This window comes from Sapajus apella, unplaced genomic scaffold, assembly GCF_009761245.1.
Source record: "Sapajus apella isolate SASKATOON/1434 unplaced genomic scaffold, GSC_monkey_1.0 scaffold2, whole genome shotgun sequence".
Classification (NCBI taxonomy): domain Eukaryota; kingdom Metazoa; phylum Chordata; class Mammalia; order Primates; family Cebidae; genus Sapajus; species Sapajus apella.
Genome location: NW_022436942.1, coordinates 41,997,454 through 42,007,785, shown reverse-complemented (window position 1 = coordinate 42,007,785; position 10,332 = coordinate 41,997,454). Strand labels below are relative to the sequence as shown.

At 34.5% G+C, this 10,332-nt stretch overlaps 1 protein-coding gene across 3 annotated transcripts in view; it reads right to left on the bottom strand.

The window, feature by feature from the left end:
- Nucleotides 1-5,757: 5,757 nt before the first annotated feature.
- TMTC2 (transmembrane O-mannosyltransferase targeting cadherins 2) overlaps nucleotides 5,758-10,332 on the bottom strand; it is a 444,929-nt gene continuing 440,354 nt past the window's right edge. For 2 of the 3 annotated variants that reach the window (XM_032296988.1, XM_032296979.1), the window contains one exon: nucleotides 5,764-8,422. In XM_032296988.1, coding sequence (XP_032152879.1) covers nucleotides 8,243-8,422 — 180 coding nt within the window. In that variant the 3' untranslated portion in view covers nucleotides 5,764-8,242. Of the gene's footprint in view, nucleotides 8,423-10,332 lie in introns of all 3 variants that reach the window. The other variant, XM_032296943.1, reaches the window with a different exon arrangement.

Genomic DNA, 10,332 nt, shown 5'->3' with positions numbered 1-10,332 from the left:
GCAAGAGCCTGATATTCACCAAAACTGGAAAATAGTACCAGACATCCTATAGAAACATGGAATGGCCCAAATCAGGCCAAGCTCTGCTAATACTTAGATTGCAAAAGGAAGCTTCAAAAGGTACATTTTAAATAGAAGCCATTTAAACTCCCAAGACTGGTAAACAAAGTAAGGTGATTGGACAATAGTGAAATTATTTTTGTGAGCACATGTATCCTTACTTTAGGATGATACTCTCCTTCTTCCTCAACCCTCTCACCATATAGGGATGTAGTTGGAATCAGTCTCCAGTTATGAATGAACGTTTTTCATATGGAAACACTTGCATTACATCTGGAACTTCAAAGGCTAAGGGAGTTAGAAAGGAGGCAGGGCTCCCCTAATGTACTGATTGTGCTCATGCCCCTCAATACTTGCTCTAGGTTTAGACGAAAGCTAAACAGGAGACAGAAGATGTGTTTTCATACTGAATGTGATCTTGGGCAAGTTATACAGTCATTCTGAGCTTCTGAATCCTCATCTGGAGCTTGATTTGCGAATTATTATATTTCTCCTATTTCACCAGATTGTTTTAAAGAGATACATATAAGAGATATGAAGCCCTTTGAGAACTGTAAAACACTCTGCATGTAAAAAAATATAATTACGGCAGAAAAACATTTCCTTGAGAGTGAAGGAATGAAATCATTAAAACTCTATTCATTCAGATTTCTATCTATGGAAAGGACCCCAGTGTGCTGAAATTCCAAGGAGCAAGTTGAATGAAGTTGCCATGTTAGGGGATAAAATGTCACCTGAGGAACTAAAGCCAAAATAGAAAGCTGATATAATTGGGGTCTGCCAGTGGGGTACACATCAGTACTCAGAATTACCAATGGTTTTGCTTCCTATATTTAAGAATCTATAATTGTTTGATCATTTGGCTAATGTCCCAAAGATAAAATACATTTAAAATCAAGATATTTGAAGGTCAACTTGGTAATTTTTCTTAACTGGAAAATAAGTACAAATCTACATTTATCTTATTTCCTCTTTCTCCAAGTGTTATTTTTTTTTTCCTAGAATAGGAAAGTACCCTATATAAAGACTTGGTTTGGTGAATCACAGCAGCAGCTTGATTGTGACAGCATAGGACAATGTAAAAAGAAATGTGCCAAGATGTTTGTAACAATATCTTAATAAATGTCTGCCCTCATCTCCTTCTGACCTTTGATTGTCTGAAGCCAATTCACCCAAGGACAAAGGATTGATCACACTTTATTTCCTCTTTTAATCAAGATACTTCAAATTATGTTTCATTCCTCATAATGACTTCCTTTCCTGGAGGTTCAAATGTACAGATAGTTACGATTGGTTTAGCTATGGACTTCCCAGACATGCAGTGAGGTTTTTTTTTTTTTTTTTTTTTTTTTTTAAATGCGTTTGTGTGTGTGCACACATACATAACAGAGAAAGTGCACAAAGTTGGTTAAAGGGAATCAAATAGATTAGCTAATAATCCTAAGTACTTGTAGCAAATGTATTTACTGTTGTTACATTGCCATAGAAAAGTGATATGCTGTTCACATTTTACAATTATTCACTGGGCTATAAAGAGCTTTCATCCAGCTAGTATGATCCAAAAACCTTTAATTTTACAAAAAAAAAAAAAAAAAAAAAAAAAAAAAAAAAACCAAAAACCTAAAAAAAGAAAAAAAAACTAACATTTTATCATGAAGGATCACATCTGACTTGCTATGTCTGGTGGGATCTTGCACATTGCACCAGTCTGCAATAGGCGAATGAAACTTGGACCACTGATGCATCACAGACAGGTCAGAAGATAAACCCAAGCAGTGTTATTGGATCATTGGAAATGGTTTAATCTATCCTATTGCTTCTATGTCTTTTACTTAGACCGGCTGTGTTTGGTTAGGTGTGTTCCATAAATTTGTCCTAAAATTAAGATTTTCTGCCTTTAACCAGGGACCCAAAACAAATTTAGCTGGAGCTGTGTTTTCCCTCTTCTCTAAAGAAGAGATGATTTCACAAGTTCTGCTTAGTAATGGGCTCTGCAGAATATAACCTGCAGCTACTACCTCAACGTTGGTTTTATGTTACATTGGCTGTACTGTGAATTAGTAAGTTTAGCCATACCAATCAAGTGCCCTAAGCCACACCTTCTCATTTGTATGATGCTTAGGCCAACTCTGTGTCTTCTCTTGCTCTCTGATATTGTGATTGATTTCTAAGAGTATCACTTTTAGGTTATTTGAGAAATAGCAGCAGATTAACTCATCCTCAGCATCATCACTCAAAAAGAAAAAATTCGGAATATTAGTTCATATAATAACTGGTTCTATAAACAGAAATGAAAACAAATTAACCAAGAAACTCCCTTAACTAATTTTATAAAAAAATATACGCTTTGCTGGTATAATCATATTTTACAAATATCATCAACAGGGTAATGGGTAATGATGATAAATAGCATCAAGTGGTTCTAATAAAACCTAACATTGTTATACTCTTCCATATCATATAATGCAAAATTATGAAATTTTAATAGAATAATATGTAGTAACATCAAAATATTTATTGGCATAGGCAGTTGTTTAAAAATACACTTTGAAACTGAAATTTCCCAAATTATCATTAATATACTATATGGCAAAGGCACATTTATAGAATAGTAAGTTATCATTGTAAAGGAAGCATAAAATGTCCACAGACATTAAGCATACAACATCTTTAAAATAACACAAAAAATAACGACATAAAAACCTCTTGAGATAACTAATTGGCTCTAACTACTCAATAAGTTGATGTCTTCAGAATGAAAAAGCTAATTATGATTAGAGTCAATATGGCCATTATGCTAAGTGAAATTAGAAAAAGGGCCTACATTAAAATTAAAGGTGATCGCTATTTCTACACCTTACATGCACACACTTGCTCCCTCATCCCTCATCAATTCTGATTTTCTGGTATTAAATTGTCTTTTATATTATATGGGAGAAGTGTCCAGCTGCAAAAAAAGACACTTTAATTTCTTTTGGGTGCTCATTTTTGAAAACAAATTAAATTGCTTGATTTCTCCCTCAATACGTTTTTTGAAAATTTTTATTATAGTCTTTAGTTGTTCAATGATATTGCCAAGAGAAAGGACTCAGAGGAGTTACTTCATTTTGAGTCCACTAGGATGGAAAAGAAAGACATGATAGAAAATGATTAGAAAAAGTGTTTCTACAAGTCCTGAGCTATTACTCGATATATAGAACTCTGTTCACTCCATCTGAATGGAGAATGGTTGATAGCTTTGCCTTGAATAAGTGATAAATCTGTCAAATCCAAGAAAGGTAGGAGAAAAATTAAATATATTTCCTATCAGAACTGATAGCTAGTTCTAGTCTAGACTTCAAATTAATTGCACATTTTTCCAGCTTCTCCTGTGGTTGTTATTCACTCTTGTGGCACTTTCTTTTCCAATACAGAGTCCCAATCTTGGCAGATTATTGGGAAACCAAAAATAATACAGTCTCCAACTGTTCTAATTAAATCCTCTACCCCTCCAACAAAAGCTTAATAATTATTAAGGACAATTAGCTGTTAATTTTCCATGTGTCTATCCCTTACCTCTCCACCTTACTTCTTTCCTTTTGGGAACCTCCAGAAACTTTTCTCAAACACCATTTTAGATACCATATTAACTTAGATTCCTCCTATAGGTATTTTTAAATGATCTCACCACATTGTCTCACATATTTATAACTTTCTCACTTGGATCCAAGAACTTTCTAGCTAAAAAAGTAGTTAGTATTTCTCTCTACTCTTTGGAAGCAGACAATTAAATAGCGCAATAACATCAGAGAGCAGCTATAAGAAGTTGGGAGAAGGTTTTGGGAAACGTAGAAGAAAAACTTCGCAGGAATTTCAAGTTAACAAGAAACTTAAACCCAGCAGTCCTCCAGGGAGAAAAAATACATCTCAAATCTCTATAGAACAACAACAACAAAAGGCCAATATGCGGTGAAGTGGCAGATGGAATGAAAGCTGACTCTAAGGCCTCTCTGATTGCATCCTGCAGGAAGACCACCCAAAATGACACAGCAAGTTAAAATTTTAGTACACATGCATCTTTCTCTACTGCAAATCTAAGCATAATAGCACAATTGCATTACCATTCAGCTTGCTCTAGCTTTACAGTGTGTAATGGTTTCAACACATAAGCCAAATTTTCTGGCAATGTCCCTTTATTAAAATAATTAGAGTTCTGAATAGTAGGAAGCACATTCTATAGTAGTGAAAATAATACTTAAATTGATAAATCATATTACAAAGGTATATACAAATAAATTGAAATTATCATATTTCCTAAATTATTTATTGAAAACCAATTCCTTTCTTTGTAATAGAAAGAACCAAGACTCAGATGTATTTTTTTTCTTTTTACTGCAAAAATATACTATGTGGAAACTGGAATCATTCAAATGAAAATAGTAAATCAGCAAGTCCCCAAATCTCAACTTTTTTAGAAAGTGACTTTTAAAAAAATCATATCTCATGAGCACATAACAGAATTTTCATTTATGGTATATTTTAGGGTCTTCTACTTAACAATGTGCTAGGCTGGAGAATAATGTCCCCCCAAAATCATGGTCCCTGCCTTCATTGGTTTCCAAGTACAGTGCTCCAATTCAAGTTGAAACTACACCTTTATTAAAAAAGTCAACTATATAATTCTTCATATAGCAAGACCTTTTAACAAATTTCTTTAGCCTGGTATTTGCTTCCACTATCAAGTTTTGGGATCTTTGTTAAATCACTTAACTTGTGAGGCTTAATATTCCTCAGGTGGAAAGTAAATGGATTTAACTATGTAAACACTGAAGTCTTTTTTTTTTGGCTGTTACAATCTAAATTTTTAAGTTTTTTAATGAATTACTTCCTTTAATCGTCACAATCATCTGTAGAGAGAGAGGTACAGAATGTGATTTGTAGAAATAAAATTGCTAGAGAAATGCCAAGAAGGTTGATACCCAGACCTCTGGTTCAATGACTGTGTGCCCACATGACCCAGGGCACATCATCAGTCAACTTGGGGACAGGCTTGGGGCTTGCTAGCTTAGTGACATTGGGTAGGTTTTTCATACCTCTGAGTCTTAGTTTCCTTATCTGTAAAAGTGGATAATAACCTCACACATCCATAGGATGTTTAACATAAAAAACAGTCCTCACAGCTAACTTTTATCCCACAATAGAGGAAATGGGCAATACTCACGTGACATAACAATTTTCACAAGACTATGAATTCTCTGTCACTTTGCACCATGTCTAGAACCCAATGTTTCCTTATAACCGACTCCTGAATGTGCTACACCCACATTTTGCAGCAGAATAGGACTGTGCTTACAGCCAAGACTAGAACTAGAGATTCAGTGTCTTCTAAATACAGCCCTTTTTGCCGAACAACTTACTGAAGCCAGAAACTTCTAAATATGCCCTTCTTGGAAAACTTCATAGCATCTTTTCCCATAGTTCATCAACCAAAGAAACAAAACAAACTTTATCATCTTTTCTAAACATGGTAAACCTGGTGATACTGGCAATGCCTACTTGCATAATAACTTTAAAAAACAGGGATTATTAATTATACATTACCATAATTGTATCTATTCGATGTCCAATCTTCATTCTTTTTAACCTTTCACCTAGTTTCATTAAAATTTCATAGTTTGTGTTGTTGCTGTAGAAGATTTAAACAAGGCTTACACAATATATTTGTTATCAATGCTTTATTGTTGAAAACAAAATTGAAATTCTCTGGCACATAAAACAATTATTTCTACAAAAGGAAAGCCTACAAATCTTGATAATTTATACAAATAACAGTTTCTCAAAAAATAAAATTTTAATTTAGTAAACTTGTCTTGTGCTCTATATTTTTAGCACTGTCTGCAATAATCCACCATAAATCCCTGAGCGGAGACATTTTTTGATCATGTTCTAATGCCCCTCCCCACCCTCCCCCCACCAAGTTGGTCAGTTACTAAGTCCAGCCCTATAGTGAAAAGTGTCAGGGACATTTAATTATTAATGATCCGTGCATTTTATGACACAGGCCCAATTATTAATGCTACTTGGGAGCCAGTGTCACAAGAAGTGCCTCAACTGCGCATTCAGTGAACCTGTTAAGGACCAGGTCTTCGAAAGGAGGAACAGTAACAATAAAAAGATAATATGTTAAGACTAGAAAGTCATCATAGGTCAATAACTATTTAAATAAATACAAATGTTAGACACTGAATTAATCTCTATAGGCTTATATTAATTTCCTTTTTTTTTTGCAATTGCCAATGCACTAAAAGATGAATAATATACTTCAACCCACTATTTTGGCTTGGTCATGGGTTTGCTGTTGTTAAATATCATTCTGAAAACACAGTGATTTAATTTATAATTTAGCTTTTGACCCTTCAATGAATGTTTACAAAATAATATATATCTTACAGAAGGGCTTTCCTATTAATGGCATGAAAAAATCTTTCTCACTACATTTGCCCTTCTCACAAAAACACTAATGCTGTAGGAACACCACCTTCAATTATTTATCCCACTGTATTCAGATACATAGAAAAACATAAAATATGGAGAAAACATAATAAGATGTATTTGCATGTCCAGCTTCCTTTTAATGGAGAGGCTGATCATATATACCTGGAGTGTGAAAGGGAAGGTGAAACAGGTGATTTTCAGTTGCAAAGAACTGGCTTAATGCATCAAGTTTTGTTATTTGCTATGGTAGAATAATAAATAAATAAATATGTAGGTATAGTATAGCTACTTTCTCTATGTAGAAGTTGATAATGGACTAGTGTTTTATGAAGTTAAGTTTTAGTGGCAAAGTTTAACTGCAAGCCAAAAAATGTTCAATAAAAATGTTGTTCTCTACCTAATTCGTAGTCTTTTTCTTCTGAAATGATCATTGAAGTGGTTACTAACAGGTAATGAAATAAAATACCAAATTTGCTAGTGAGAAATAGTTTTCAACTGAGAAAAGCACTTGGCAGAAGACCTAGAAACATGCAGGCTAATGCTATACTCTATTGCACCTTAAAATAAGTTGTTTTTGATGCCTTTTGAGAAGAGCAAAGTAAGACAAAAATAATTCCTTGAAAATTTATCAGCATTGCTGTTTAGGTACCTATTAGAAAGTGATTAACATTTGATACCTACTCTTTCCAAAATACAAAATCACTGGCAACCACCATCATACACTCCTTTGCGTAGAGTTGATTTTTTAACCAGCAACATCTGGGAAGCACAAAACACTTTCCCTTTTGTCTAACAGCTGTTGGTTAGTTATTGGAACTGGAAGGCTTACAAACGTCCCTGTCCTTTATCCTTATGTAAGCTTGCACATTATCCAGGAATAGCCATTTTAAAATGTAATGTCAAAAGAATTAATACAATGAATTCTACCGGGCAGCTTGGTGGAAAATATTGGTGACATTAAAATTTAAAAAATGCCTGCCTGACACATAAAAGGCCTCCCCAGTCCCTTATACAACTCAAGTGTGAAGATGGTTAGCTCTGCTCTCCATATCCTGTTCAGAACATAAAAAGCAAATAATGTCCAAACGAATGAAGCCTCTGACATCCAAATCGTAAAACATTATGTGCACTAGTCAAGAAACAATAGCAGATTTGGACAGATCTTGACACAGTATTAAAACAAAAAAAGTTTTCTAAGCTTCAGAAACTGATAAACAGGCTGTCCCAAAGAGGGAAGACAGCAGCGTTAGGACAACCAGCGGCTCACTGGGACTCACACTACGTCTTTATCACTCTCTAGTTACACTTAACCCTAATTGTTTACCATGGCTGAATGGACACTCTGACTTCCTCTCACAGTGTTTAAGGAACAAGATAATTTTGAAATTAGCTTTCGGAAAATGAACAAAATCTGTGACTTATACACCCACCCCTCCCTTTTAAGAATGCCAAAATATTCTGTTTTAAGTGCTCTGGTTTATAGTCTACGGGTAACAATTACATCCTCCAGGAGGTTTCCGATGTTCCTCTTTTTGGTGTTAACAGCTGTGTCAGCAAAGTGGATTCTTCCAGAAGTGGTAGGGACCTCAGTGACCTCTGCCCTGGTCTTGAAGTCCAACACCAGCTCCTGTCATAGCACTGCTGGGAAGTTCGGTCTGCTAAGGAAGCCAGCTTTTAAAACTGGAGGAGGATGGGCTGCCTCTTCCTGTCAGGTTTTAGAAGTCTTTAAGCCTTGTTTTTCCATGATGTTCCACAGTTTGCGGAGATTGGACTGTGTGATGACATCATCTGGTTTGAGCTGCAGGGCCCGCAGGTAGTTCGCCTCCGCCTTCTGGAGTCTGCCGTTGAGGTGCAGAATGGCTCCCAAGTTCATCAGTGCAGCCGGATACTGCAACAAGAGAAAGGAAGGAAAACAATTAGGAGGCCATTTCAAGCTTTCCTTCAGGGAAAACAAAAACCTTCATCCACTTGTGCAAATTATTCCCTTATGTCTAGAGGCATTTTGTGAAAGCACTTTAGCAATTTATACAAATAGATAAAGATAACTAGGAAGAAGGAAAGTTTTCAAGTAGCTGCTGTGTACTCTGTGCTTTAAGAAGGACAGACATCCAAAGAAATAGTGTTTTTTTCTTTAATGAGAAAGCATAGGTAACACGAAAACCTAATAGCCTAATCAGACAGTACTATTTGAGAAAAAAAAAATGTTTAAAAGTGGTATAATTTCAGACGGAAATAATTTTTTTTTTGGCCTGGTCACTGAGTACCAAAGAATTTTTAAAAATTTCAATGACCAGAAATAAAAAATAAGTGGCTAAAGCTGACAAATCTATATCTACTTATTCTTTGTTTTCTCTTCTTAGCAATATCCCAGGCTTTTAACACAAAATTAAACTAAGAAATGTTACTGATGTTTTTGGGTAAAAATCCTAACAAAAATGAAAATGCAACCACGAAAGCCCCTCCAAAACCTAAGTAGTTTAACAAGACAAAATCTTTATTTTTAAAAGCCCGTGTTTAAGTTCTTTGACGATGAATGTTTATCATAGAGTGAAGTAAAAACATTCAAATAGATAAAATATGGCAGAGAAAAATAAAACGTTTTTAAGAACAATTTTATATTACCTATTAAAATGCAGTTACATAATTCGCATGGAATTTTCAGTAATGCATAATAATTGCAACACAAAGCTATCACATGGGATAAAAGGTTACAAGTGTTTTTAAAATGGCATGAATTATGTTGCACCAGTTTAATACAAAGATTTTCATGCCCAAATTCTCAGACATCAGTTCACAACAACAAAAGTCCTTCCCAAAGGAAAATATATTTTGCTTGCTCTTTATAAATAAAGGCTGTTTTGCTCCTGTCCCTGGAGCATTCTGGCTAACAGAAAGCAGCTAATATTTTGGCAGTTACACAAATGCATATTTCAAATATCAGATAAAATTAAGGTGTTGACACTATGATTACACTATTTTTCAGACAGTGTCAACTATCAATTGTCCTTCAATTCTGTACTACAGCCTAAAATAATTCACAATTATGTTTAAGATTTGGTATTTTCACAAGATATGCACTCTTCAGCTGAATTCACATGACTCTACTGTCAAACTAATTATTTCTGAACCAAAAGCAATGCTATGGAGGAGGGTGGAATAGCTCAGAATAAATTGACTTAGGGGATTTGGATTTTTAGGAGATCTTTCTTTCAGTTCTTATTCAACCACTGTCTGTGACTTTGGTGAAGTCCCCTAACATATCTGTGCCCTTCCTTCAATCGTGAAATACTGAAATAACATCAACTTCTTTGCATGCTGTTAGAAAGATACAATGAGAAAATTAAATATACATAGCAGAGTACAGGTATAAATTAGACACTCTACAAATATCAAGATTACTTTTCCTTATCTCGTTTTGCTTGAAGTCTAGCACATACATGTTTGTGATTTTTATGCTGTTTTGCAGCCTTTAAAATTTTGATTTCAATGGCTACATATGTGTCTGGATATATATTCTAAAATCTTAAGTCTTCAACTACTGGGCATTATTTTTAAACTTTCCTATATAATTTTCTCTTTTACAAAAAATAATGCTGCAAATATAAGCTATTCTGACCTTCAAAAACCTTTTTGGTCAGGACAACTCCATACTTATCAAGAAAAATGCAGATGGTCAATTTCTAATTTTAAACACCAATCCAAATAAACATAGCTCTAAATGTCATGTGCAGTAAAAAGCTCTACATTGGAAACTGAAAATAACACCACCTACTCTGTCTTCCTAAAAGAACTTTGTTA